The following is a 12575-nucleotide window of genomic DNA, read 5'->3' on the forward strand; positions in this document are numbered from 1 at the left end:
AACTGCTTTTTGTTAAAACAAATTGAGAACACCTCAGATATATTCTCTTTTAAATTCCTTCTGTTCCTAAAACGTACCTCTAAATACTGGAAAAAAACACATAAAAACTGAGTGATAACTATAAAACTTGCAAAGCCTTACAAAACTGCAAGAACAGGGGAGTCTTTATTTTTTTCATCCTTTTCAGCCTAATGGAGAACGGGATACAGAGAAAACACAGGGCCTTAATCCACAGAGCACACAGACTCCTTTCATGGGAGAGCTGGGAGAGACCTTTATTTGTCCATTCCTATCATGGAGAAAGCGGGTTTCAAGCTCGGATAGGTCTGAGCTGGAAGATTAGATGAAACCAGAGTGTTTTAAACCTCTTCTGTGGATTAGAGTCTGACAGTGCCCCTGCACTCTGAAATGAAACAATAAGGAGTACAGCTGGCTCAATGGGAGGAACCTAAATAATCTCCAGCAGCAAAAAAAGAAATCAGGGATGGCTCTTGTTCAACTTTAAAAAGCAGGGAGGGAAACATACCAATATTTTGGCCTGAGTATATATTAAATGTAACATGCACCTTTTAGAAATGCAACAATTCTACTTTATGAGAAATTCAATATCTGGGATTGAGAGTGCAGAATAATTATCTAATTAACTAATGAGCTAGATGAAATATATAAGCACTTAGTGACACACATGGAACAGGTGAGTCTCGATTGTAGAGCAGCAGTGAGTTGAAACCAATTAGTTTAAATGGAGGTGGCAGGACGGTAACCCCTCAGCAGGAGGTTGGAGAAAGTGTCCGCTGCCCTGCCTGGACAGATACCATGGCCTGCATCGCCATCAATTATTCCTGGCATCTCATTTTACGCAGGGGCACGGAGGGTGTCCAGGACAATGCCAGGGTGCACTTAAAAGATAGAGCCTCGATCTCGCAGTGGGCCTGAGGAGGAGAGGGTGGGGTGTGTGTATACAGTATCATCCATCCAACCTATAAGAGAGACTGCGAGGAAAGGAAAGCCCTGGAATCCCACTCACGCTCCAGCCTCTCCACCGTGGGGGCAGGCAGGTCACTTTACAGCTCATCACCAAATTAGAAAGGCTGCGGGTCAGTGTGAGCAGCAGTCAGACAACGGACGGATAGAAATAGATGGAAGTGCTACGATGCAGTCTGCTGCTGCTCATTCACCAGACTCCTCTCTCATCATGGAGAGGTACAGGACGGCACTGTACACTGCGGAACGAAAAGTCCAGGGGGGAACACTAGACCAAGTCCTAAACAAGTCCAAGGAAAGTCCTTCAATAGAAATAGAAAAGCAGGGCATTAAAGCAACAAAAAAAAAGTGTTAAAGGAACAGTTGGACAATACAGTTCATTTGCTGACTCTCATGATAAGAGTTATCATGAGAAGTTCAACAGCAGGTAGCTTAGCTTAGCATAACTAAGGTAAAGAGCGGGACTTGCTCTATCTAAATTGTATTTTACACAGTTTATTTTTACAGATAAAAATGAGTTAATTAGTTATTGCTGAAAGTGCTGTTTGGAAGATTGTGTAGCTTTTGACATAGCCAAGTTAGCAGTTCCCTACTAAGCTAAGTTCAGCTGAGCTACGCCAACCTTCTCTTAGCTCAGTCTTCAGCTTTATGATAAAGACATGAGAATGTTAGGCTTTCCATCTTGTCATCTAACTCTCAGCTAGGAAGTAAATAGACACACACTATAAAAACTTGAAATCTTGCAAAGTATATTTGTCTAATATCTAGTCAGAATCTGTCTTTACACTTGATATAAGACATAATAACGTATGAAATGACAATTCAGTGGGTCATCTTGTTGAGTCAGAGACAATCCTCTTGTTTCAAGAAATAAATCTTACTTGATTTTAGAAAACACATTTTTATTATGAGCCTTTTTGGCTTCATTTGTAACACAACATGTTTCTTATTCTGGTAAAATGTACTTCAAATCTATTTGTTTGTTCATGTTAAGAGGGTGATTTTCAAACCTTTGTTGAAGCTATCATTGATTTCTAACTAGTTTATCTTCAACTTTTTTGTAAATGACTACAGCGGTTAGATTACATCCCCGGCCTCATGTGATTATATTGTTATTTCTATTGAACCACCTGTTCACTTTTTGTTGTAATGTCCTTGGTGCTATAGCAACTAACAGTGTAAACATATTGAATTTTTAGAAAACATCACCAAACAGGATAATTTGTCCCCTCAAGGTCCCAATTACACTACTACATTTTTATTTGCAGCTCAATATCTCCCTTATTAGCCTACGTGTCAGTGGAAGAGTATGCATTAAGTTATCAGAACAGAGAGAGAAGATAGTGTGTCTGGGAGTCTGTGTTGAATGTGCAGGTATCATAACATATGATGGTGAAGCCTCCCCTGCTCGTGTTTTCATTTGGCATCTCTGCAGGTGTGAATGGAGAGATCTCAGGGAGGGCGAGGAGTGACTGGCCTCCCCGTCACTTCGAGGCGTAGAACAAAACACACTTTTAACGAATCAGTGTGTAGCAGGAAGAACACATTGGCACTATCAGCACGACTAAACCATCCTCCCTAGGAACAGGGAGGAAACCAGTGTTTAAAGTTAATACTCTTATCAGTTCTTCTGGAAACTCCTCTTGAATCGTTAAGCTTTTTCTCATCATGTCCACTGAGAATGGCAGGCAAGGATGAGTCATTATTTAAAAACTCCTAATCTTACACTCAGGGCCTCTAAGTCACCGGTAAGCATTTAAAAGAGTATCATAGTCACCAATTAGCCTCTTTTATACCGCAAAATGCATAATGTGGTGAATCAATTTGGCATGACAGCTATTTTCTAAGGTCCACATTCGTTCTTAATTATCAAACTCTGAAATTGTGATTGTCAAATGTAACTCAACTGTTGTCTACGGCACCTATAGGGTTTTATAGACAGTTGATGTCGCACTCATACATTTACATTTTTATCTTAAAAAGTACGAGTCATGTTTTATTTCATTCCTATCTATCTTTTGCATGCAACAAAAAAGATGGGACGAAGGATTATTTTTGATATTTTTGCCCAAACACTTTTTGCAGAGAGACAGATATTAAGCTTAGAAAGATAATGCTAATAACCATTAGCTTAGCCTAGCATAATGAATCGCAGGGGAGCACAGCAAAAACACAAAACAGATTACATACAAATGTACAAACATTACACTTAATTAAATCATTAATATGAACACACCATAAATAGGTAATAAAGTCAACTGATCTTGTATTTTCTAACTTTAGAGAAAGCTACCAGTTTTAAGCTAAGCTAAACTTAGCTAATACCCTCCTGACTCTGGGTTTAGATTTATAGCAGACTTGAGACTGCAAGAATAAGTTAATAAGAAAAAGTATTCCTTAAAATATCAATATGCTGACTTTGAATTGTTCTACAGCCATATATGTGTGGCTAGCCTTTTTTAAATCCAATTTGAAAAAGGGTTTGGCATTGAACTTTTTACATTTTTATTTTGGTAATGCTTGCTGCATGCCAACAGTTTGTTGGTTAGGGATCAAAGGGCTCCAGTTTTTGTACAAGCTCCACTTCTCTGCAGTGTGTAGGCTTCATAATCATCTAAAGCTCGTACGCCATCTTTGTAAAACTGGCACCAGAGACCGACTGGCTGACTGGAGAGCCGAGAATTAAGAAGGTCTAAAAATGCCATTGGCTGCAGAGATCCCAGATCAGTGAGACGCATGCCAGGTCTCCTCTTCCAGCAGACGCCTCGCATACAGTTATAACCACTCTTCATGTGGCTGCTGATACTTCATTTGTCATACGGGATGACATTAAGGCCAAAGGTTACAACTCAAGGCTAATTACTGAGCAGGTTATATATACACTGGTCTGTGTGTGTGTGTGTGTGTGTGTGTGTGTGTGTGTGTGTGTGTGTGTGTGTGTGTGTGTGTGTGTGTGTGTGTGTGTGTCTGCGTGTGTACCGATGTCTGGCTGTGACAGTGACACTCCTGTTACACAACCATGTGAAAATTTGTTTTGGAAAGCCGGAGTAGGTATAGCGCTCCTCGGCTTTATTTTTAGGGAACGTTAATGTGTACTGAAAGCAGGCTCGCAGTGCACCCACACCATGCCATTCAAACATGCAGTGTGTGTGTGTGTGTGTGTGTGTGTGTGTGTGTGTGTGTGTGTGTGTGTGTGTGTGTGTGTGTGTGTGTGTGTGTGTGTGGACTTCTAAACACACGAGAGCTCACGTTGCGGACACACCCACGCATTCACATTCCCACCTGCCCCCCCAACACACACACACACACAACACATACCGTGCAAGCCATCTCTCATCAGATCAGTGACCAACAAATAAACACACGCAGGCATATCTGTGAGCTCTAGAAGCAGCGAAGCTAGCCGATACCCACTGCATGGAGAATGTGTGTGTGTGTGTGTGTGTGTGTGTGTGTGTGTGTGTGTGTGTGTGTGTGTGTGTGTGTGTGTGTGTGTGTGGGTGTGTGTGTGTGTGTGTATGTGTGTGTGTGTGTGTGTGTGTGTGTGTGTGTTTCAATGGCTAAACAGGAAAGACAGAATCAATCAGAGAAGCATCGACAGCAGCCAGAGGGCGAGTCCTGCATGCAGTCCGTCTGCATCACATAAGAAGACGGTCTCTGCAGCTCAGCCTGTGGGTGCGACTTCTTAAAACGTGCGTGTTTATGTAGGGGTTCGTCTGCAGGGATTGCAAACTCTTTCAGTTGCATGCTCAGCCCAGGCTGTTCCTCACATCTCCAGCCAGATGTTTTGGCTGCAGAGTGGGAAGCCATCGTGGCAGTGGAAGAGACTTTGATTTATGTGATGTGACTCACACTGATAACACCAGAGCCCCAGAGCAGACACAGTCAGAGGAAACTGTCAAGATGGTGTTGATACCGCTGCTGTGCTATAGTGTCTGGCAAAACCTTAAGGAAATGTTAAGTAGTAGCTTGTTATTTTCTGTGCAGGGGCTTGTTAAGCAGATTATCTCCGTCAATACCAGGGTTTCAAAAGCTATAAATTATTAATGAGTGTGTAATCAAACACTGCATCATATTTTTAGTTTCAGAGAAAACGATTATCAAATAAGCAGGCTCATCCCTCCAGGCTTAACCAGTTCAACAATAAATGTGGCGGACTCAAACACTGTTTTGGATGTTCTTCAAAGCTCCTTCCGAGGAAACCTTCGTATATCGAATGTATTAACACCTCACACACATAAGAAATAATCGTGAAGGAGACATGAGTGTGTTCTAACTTTAATGGCAATACATCAGACACTAGAATTTCACAAGTTATAAGCTTGAGGAAAAGTCAGAGAATCTCCATATTTGAAAGTATTCATCCTCTTGGAACAATGAATGCCGGCAAATAAATTTGATGGCCTACAATTGCGATGTTGTCGAAGTATTTTAACTCCAGCAGTGACTCAGTCAGTAGGGGCTTGGACTGGGAATCGTAGGGTTGCCGGTTCAAGTCCCCGAACAGACTTGAAATATGGAAAGTGGACTGCTACTTGGAGAGGTCCCAGTTCACCTCCTAGGCCCTGCTGTGGTGCCCTTGAGCAAGGCACCGGACACCTCTGTATGTGACAATAAAGAGGGTTTCATCCTCCGATTCTATCTATTCTATCTGTGGGACAAACCTAGCATCAAACCAACGTACAGTCACACAGCTAGCTAGCTAAAAGACAGACAACCATCTGAAAACATTGACACAGCTTTTCACAGTATCACAACCAACAACAAAACCACACTAGACTTCCTCTTTGCTGTTGCTGATGTTTTATTACCTGTCTGAGGCAAGGTGAGTCATTGTTTACCCTTCTAGATTTAATCTGATCACAGCAGATTAAGGATGGTTTTATAAATATTACTCTGGAAATAATTGAGCAGTATATTTACATGTCATCATTCTTAATGAACAAAGTGTAGCCGATCAAAGAGACAATAGCAAGGAGGATGTTTTAAGCACAATAACATAATTATAATTCATGCATGTCCAATAATAAGCACCAGACATGTCTTGTTTAAATCCAAACACCAGGGTGTAAAGTGTTGTGCTTCTGCATGCAGACGATTGTCCCATCGTGCATGGTTTGGCATGCATACGCACACAAACACCACCTCTTTGTTCTACGGCGTCATCAAACATCAGCTCGATAAATCTCTTTGCAGCTTCCAGAGGTAGTAAAACAGCTTCCTGTGTGGCAAAAGACCTGACTAAATGATTTAGGAGTTGAGGTTGCTGATCGTAATTGCTCTCTTAGTGACGTCTGGGGATCACAACCACAAGCTAGACGATGTAGGACATGCTTTTATACCATTGGCCACAGGCTCTGGTGTGCTATGAAAGGGTGTGTTGTGGATCGGTCGAGATCGGACAGACTTTGCCACAGAGCTACATCTAGCTCCTTTTCACACACCCACTTCCCCTGAGATAAAGGACGCTGCAGCAGCCATGTGTATTGCATTTAGATCATTCCTGAGGGTATTCTGTTCTTATCAGGGGTCAGATAAGCTCATTTCACAGGCCCTCACCTCAACTGGGCTACCAACACTGTGAAAAGAGCTGACGTACCTTTTCTCAATGTTTGCGGTTGAATGTGAGGTCAGGAAGGAAGCCGACTGAATCTCCATGACTAAATCCTTTTATGGAGCAACAGTTGTAGCAAAATCAAAGTCTGGGAAACGACCTTGACATTCCTGAAGGGGAGTATTCAGACTCCAGACAATCGTCAAGGTGAAAATATGTCTTCAGACCAAGAAGACAGTGCTGTCTGTAAACTGGTTTAATTTGTATGTCATTGGAAATTAAAAGCGTCTCAACACCCTTGTTCTCGTGGTTGTTTTTGTGAGCCTACCATTAGGCTTAGAGCGAGTTCTTTGAGCTAATTGTCTTGAACTTGGGAGGCCAGATGAGGGAGAAAGCGAAAAAATCTAGTTGGGAGACTCACCTTGAGCTTACCAGTCTGAGGGCCTCTTTTTTTCTCTACTTGAAGCCTCCTGAGGACCCCCTCCCCATCCACCGCACCCCGTCCCGTCCCGGCCCTGCAGGCATCTCAGGATGACAGCTCTTGAGCCAGATACTGGCAGTACAACAGAGCAGTCATAATTGGCCCCTATTCATTTCTGAGGGATAATCCTCGCATAGGTTGAGCCTTTTCTGTTCCTTGCGTTATTTTTGCGCCGATGTTTACACAAGGTATGTATCGGTTTCTCCTCCTCCTGAGGCTTTCGCTCCGGCGGCGGGGTCGTGTGTGTTTTAACGTGAGGCTTCTGCTCTTCCAGCGTGGCTGCAAGGGGCTCAAGACCTGAAATGACAAAGACTTTGTGAATGTCTGACTCACAGACAACTGTCAGCATTCAATGGGCCGGATTAAGCCCGAGCGTAGCACCCAGCGCACCCTGACATGTTGACATGTTCTACTAAGTGCATTTCAAGGTGGATTTAGCCTGTTTGCTCCATTGTGGAGGGACAGAAGAGACACAATTGCTTAATGGGACTGGGTATTCTTGAGATGGCGGGTGAACTTTACTCCCACTGTCTGGGTTAGGAGTGACACCGGCTTGGCTCTCAGGGTGAGCAAGGCTGCTGTGGATCCTGAGGAGGTTCAGGGGTTTCGGAGAGCTCTGTCCTTAACCAAACAAACACAGTGGAATTTCTGCCATTGTTGGTCCACAGGGTTGATTGACAGGGCTGCATAGCAGAGCGGCCTGTCAGCAGAGACGAGTCCGGGTCAGAGTGTGACCACCCCTCGTGACACCGCTTAATACGAGACTGAAGCATATTGTGGGAGAAAATGCTTATTTACTTTGGCACTGTTTGTTTCTTGGATGCTCTTATATAAACTGCAGGAAATTTAATCATTTTTTAAAGAACATGTTTGAGTTTAAAAATCTTGGTCTTTTGCTCTTTTAAAACAGCAGATGTTTCTAATGCAAAGTCCTTCACAAAGCAAATCAAACCAAGCATCATTTAATGTACGGAATCAAGTATGATGTTCTCCTAAATTTATATATATACACTATTGTTTTCCTGCTGAGAGATAGAGGAAATGATTGATACTGATAGTCAGTATGGTAAATATCAAGCTAACAGCAGTAGAACGTTTGTTGTCCTTATGCTAAGCTAGGCTAACCTGTCACTAGCTTTGATTTCATATTGACTCTACAGACTTGGGAGTAATATTGTAGTTCTTAGCGCACTATTTGACACTAATGATGAAAGTGTGAGCTAAATGAAATGTAGGGTTAGGGTTAGTAATGTATTATGTGTTAGTAACTAAGCCAATTTAATAAACTGTTTCCCTTTTTTTCCTGCACTTTTTCAGAATTTCAGGAACTGAAAACAGCACATTGGAAAATAACTTTACACACACACAAATGCCGTATGTAAATATTACATTCATACACGTATACACAGTACAGAGAAATAAAACACTCAATCAGTGGACATCATTACTTTAATAGACACTCCAAATTGATATTATTTTACATATAAATGATGTCAAAGCTTTAATGGAAAATTACACATCTCTATTTACACTAAAGTTGGCGGTCAGGTGACATCAGGCCTGCACTCCCCAGTTTTGGGTTTTAGTGCGGGCCATCATAAGCTGACCGCCCTGAAAGTTGAACCCTGACCCCCCCCCCACATGGGGCACAGCGGAGGCTAACTGCTCATATCTCGGGCCTGGAGTGACTACAATGACAAAGGTCGTTTAAATTAGACAATATCATAAATAAAAGTGGTTCATTTTGTGCGTGTGAGCAGACGCTAATTAAATATTCTATGTCAATGATTTCACATAACTATATTAGGTTAGCTGAAAGCAATAATATTAAGTTCTTTAAACTTAATATTATTGTTTCCAACTAACCTCATACAGTCTAACTTACATTATACATTTAATTAAAGTCAATGTTTCCAGGTTTTTCAGCACACTCTGCATAGAGCTGTGAGAAAACACAGAGGGGAAGTGGAGGGTAAAAAGCAAACAGACATTACAGTTACTCCGATGGCCTCGATCGCTTCCCTCGTGTTGCTGTGTGCCCACCCCGAGGTCTCTGAAGTGGCTCGTTAAGCACGGCAACACAGACTCAATTACCCTGGGCAAACACGCTGCTACCGCTCCGTCTTGTGTTGGTTGGCTCCGTCCTTCCCATAGCCATCATACCCTCCGCCTCCGCCTCCACTCCGAGGCCCAGCATGTGAGCCCTCCGTGCTCCGAGTGATAGAGTCAAGCTGTTCCTGCTGAGCGGAGGTCAGGGTCCTTCAGTCAGCACCTCGGCCCTGAACAGAGCACACAGGAATCCCCCCCTTACCCCTCTTCCCTTCCCAGCTCTCTCTCTCTCCTCTGGCCCAGGCCCAAATAAACCTGGTACCTCTCCCCTTCTCCTTCTCCTCTCTCCATCTCCTGGCACACTGTCACTCCCCTCATCGAAATCATTAATCAGAGCGGGCAGATTAGACTTCAAATAAAAATAAACGACGCCCAGCGGCCTCCTCGGTTTCTGCAGCAACCCACGTTATTGACAGCCCTCCTCCTCCTCATTCTACTTAATAAACCCAAGATGTCATGCATATCCATCGGGTGGAACATTTGTGCAAACTGTGGGGGCCTATTACTGCTTTATTGATATAAACAACTCGCCTTATCTGCAGGGGTGATGACTCTTTAGGCCCAACCTGCCAGCCATGGAAATACACAACAGATAACCCTTATCAGTTTGGCACCAATGAAGTGCTTTTCTTCCACGAATCTTTTTTTGTCAGGGATTAAAGGGATTAAATGTGCAACCTAAGCGTATGTTTTATCCAGTTTCTACTTTATCCTGCCTTACATTCATGGCTGAGAAGAAACGGGGGGGGGGAATCGGAAGGCAATAGTGCCACCTTTGGGTGAGTCTGGGTAGTACAGAGCTCAACAGGTAGAGATGAGTGTATTCCCACTCTATTATTTCCATGCATGTGGATGGAGAAGGGCAGAGGAGGAAGAGGAAGGAGTCTGCCGGGCCCTGAACAAGCCGAGGCTCCCGGACCGGGCGTCTGACTGACAGGCGGCCCAGTGACTGTTTGTGTGTGTCCATGGGAAACGAGGCGGTGTCGCTGCAGCGTCGGCCCCGGGGCCATCCATCAGTGTCATGTTGGCTGGGGGGGTGGGGCTGCGGGGGTGTATGGTATGTGTCACCGCCAAGACTAATGGACAGGAAGTACAGCCGGAGAAACAACAATATTTGCAGAATATATATTCAAAAAAAAGGGTTCGGTTCTCGTACGAGTCGAGCAGAACCCCCGAGCACGGCCTTAATCCTGATGGATGAGACTGTTTATTTTTAGAGACGCGGCTCTTACTAACCTGATCTTTAACCCTCAGTAACACTTGGGATAATCATGGTGTTCACAAGATGGTGACACTAACCTGCGTTATGATCCGGCCAATGAGGAGACTGTGAACCAGATAAAAAGGAGGAAGAGGAAGAGGAGGAGAGAGGAGGCTAAATTCTTCCTACTGAGGGACCCTGCAAGCTCTTACTGTTCAGAGGCCGAGGCGCTTAACCTCAGCAGCCCGTTACCGTGGCGTCCAGGCCGGACCGCTTGGTGATGTTGACCTTGGTCAGCTCCTCGGCGCAGGTCGGGTGGATGCCTACCGTCTGCAGCAGGTGGGAATATGTGGCTCCACACCTGAAGACACACAGGGAGGGCCTTCAAGTTGCTGATTCTCACTCTCATGACTGATAACGGTCATATGAGACAGTTTGAATAGTTTCATTAGAGCAGTTTTATAGTGTATACCACTTCTTGTAGTCAAGTTTAATTAATTCTAGTAGTTTACATATTTATAATGCCAAAAAAGGGTAGAGTTTGCTATAAGTGGACTAAAAGACAAGTAGTTTCGGGTCTTTTGTAAAGGCTTATGGGAGTAATAACTAGTCAGGCACATTTCTGATCACAGACTATGTCACTAGGTATTAAAGTTTTATACGTTTTTTATATTATGACAAGCTTTGCAAAAATGGCATCCTAATCTGCTCACTCAGTGGTGCATTTTACTAATTTACTCATCCCATTATACAGCAAGGAAAGTTAGAGTTCCCCATCTAAAAGTCAAAGTTCACTAACTGAGAACTTTATTTTTATTGGTGTCTTACATTTTAATGTCAGATTCGTTGTAGGAAATAAACTGAAATGTTTGTCCTACTGAATGCATGAGTTTTGACGGAGAAGAAATCATCCAAAACCTGGATAAATATTCCATTCATCTTGCTGACTCAAATACAAATCAACTCGACTCCATAATTACTTGGAGGGTTGTACCAAAGAGCCAAAATGTTGCCTAAATAAAATCCAGGATGTATGAAACTTACTGGAGGCCCAGAGCGAAGCCCTGCGTGACCTCTCCGGCGTTCGGACCGGTGAAGTGCAGACCCAGGATCTTCTGGTCTCCCTCCCGCTCACACACCACCTGAGGAAGTAAAACACTGCATTTAAACACAGAGCTGAAGCTTCATCTGCTCTTAGCTGTAGCTGCAAAATAATCATAGAGCATGTAGATCCCAGAGCTGCATTAAAGTTACTTGACAGAAGCGTTAACACACATACAATTGAAACATAAAACTATAGTATTTAAAAGAGAGAGTACAGGAATAAAGTACAGTGGATTCTTTCAGGCTGATAGTGTTAAATGACCCCTAAAATGCAAAGAAAAAAGTGTTGGACAGATGGACAAATGAAAAATGGTCAGGATTGTTGTTCAACCCTTCAAACAGCAGTTTCTATTATAAAGTGTATAACATGCAAACTAAAAACCCATCCCTGTGACGTTTCGCTCTGCAGTCTAACTTTACCTTTAGGTAACACTGGCTGGCATCGCGCTCTGCAACAGAGAATTCCAGAGGCTTGTAGAAAGCGTGGTACACCTACAGACAGAAGACAGCAGACACTTTATAGATTGTATTATTGTGGTCTTCAAATCTATAACTAAATGTAATCTTTTTCCTTTTGCACATTATGGGATGTCAGCAGCTGTCATGATCTCTTCTCGTGTATATTGAGCAAGGTATTAAGAGAAACTTAATAGCTTATTGCGTTAAAGATGAATGTTCCATTTGTACTAGATAGTAAAACTAATAACTAATAAAATACTGCATAATGTTGTAATATATTAAAGTAAATATCTACACCGTAAAAATCTGTAGGTGTTCTGAACATGAGATCAGTTCATCGTTTTCCTGAAACACTTATTCCAACCACTGTGTCTGAACGAGAGTATCGATGCTTGCTTGTGACGCTGATTGATTCCTAACCCCTCGCTGAAGACGAGTATGAGGTGTGTGTTTTATTCAGACGTGCCGGCACAGGTTGTGAGGGCCGTGCAGCTGTCGGGGGGCCGGTGCTGCGGCTCCTCCTCAGATCTAAGCGCTGCTGTCATCGCCCCACACACACCTCCATCAGGCCTCCTGCTCGCCTGCCACTCACAGCCGGCAGCCCCGCCTCTCCGCCCAAACCGTTTATCCACGGCCTCCTGCAGGTGTTGGCGAGCATCTGGCACAGTGCTCACGTACTCAGG

The 12575-nt window shown here is 43.3% G+C and overlaps 1 protein-coding gene across 1 annotated transcript in view; it reads right to left on the reverse strand.

Annotated features, from left to right (window-relative positions):
* Positions 1 to 8450: 8450 nt before the first annotated feature.
* txnrd2.2 (thioredoxin reductase 2, tandem duplicate 2) overlaps positions 8451 to 12575 on the reverse strand; it is a 23778-nt gene continuing 19653 nt past the window's right edge. Inside the window, exons 15-17 of the mRNA XM_063898255.1 lie at positions 11854 to 11925; positions 11374 to 11471; positions 8451 to 10690 (exon numbers count right to left, since the gene is read on the reverse strand). Of these exons, the coding sequence (XP_063754325.1) occupies positions 10567 to 10690; positions 11374 to 11471; positions 11854 to 11925 (294 nt within the window). The 3' untranslated portion in view covers positions 8451 to 10566. The remainder of the gene's footprint in view (positions 10691 to 11373; positions 11472 to 11853; positions 11926 to 12575) is intronic.

The sequence above is a fragment of the Eleginops maclovinus genome, chromosome 12 (genome assembly GCF_036324505.1).
Source record: "Eleginops maclovinus isolate JMC-PN-2008 ecotype Puerto Natales chromosome 12, JC_Emac_rtc_rv5, whole genome shotgun sequence".
Classification (NCBI taxonomy): domain Eukaryota; kingdom Metazoa; phylum Chordata; class Actinopteri; order Perciformes; family Eleginopidae; genus Eleginops; species Eleginops maclovinus.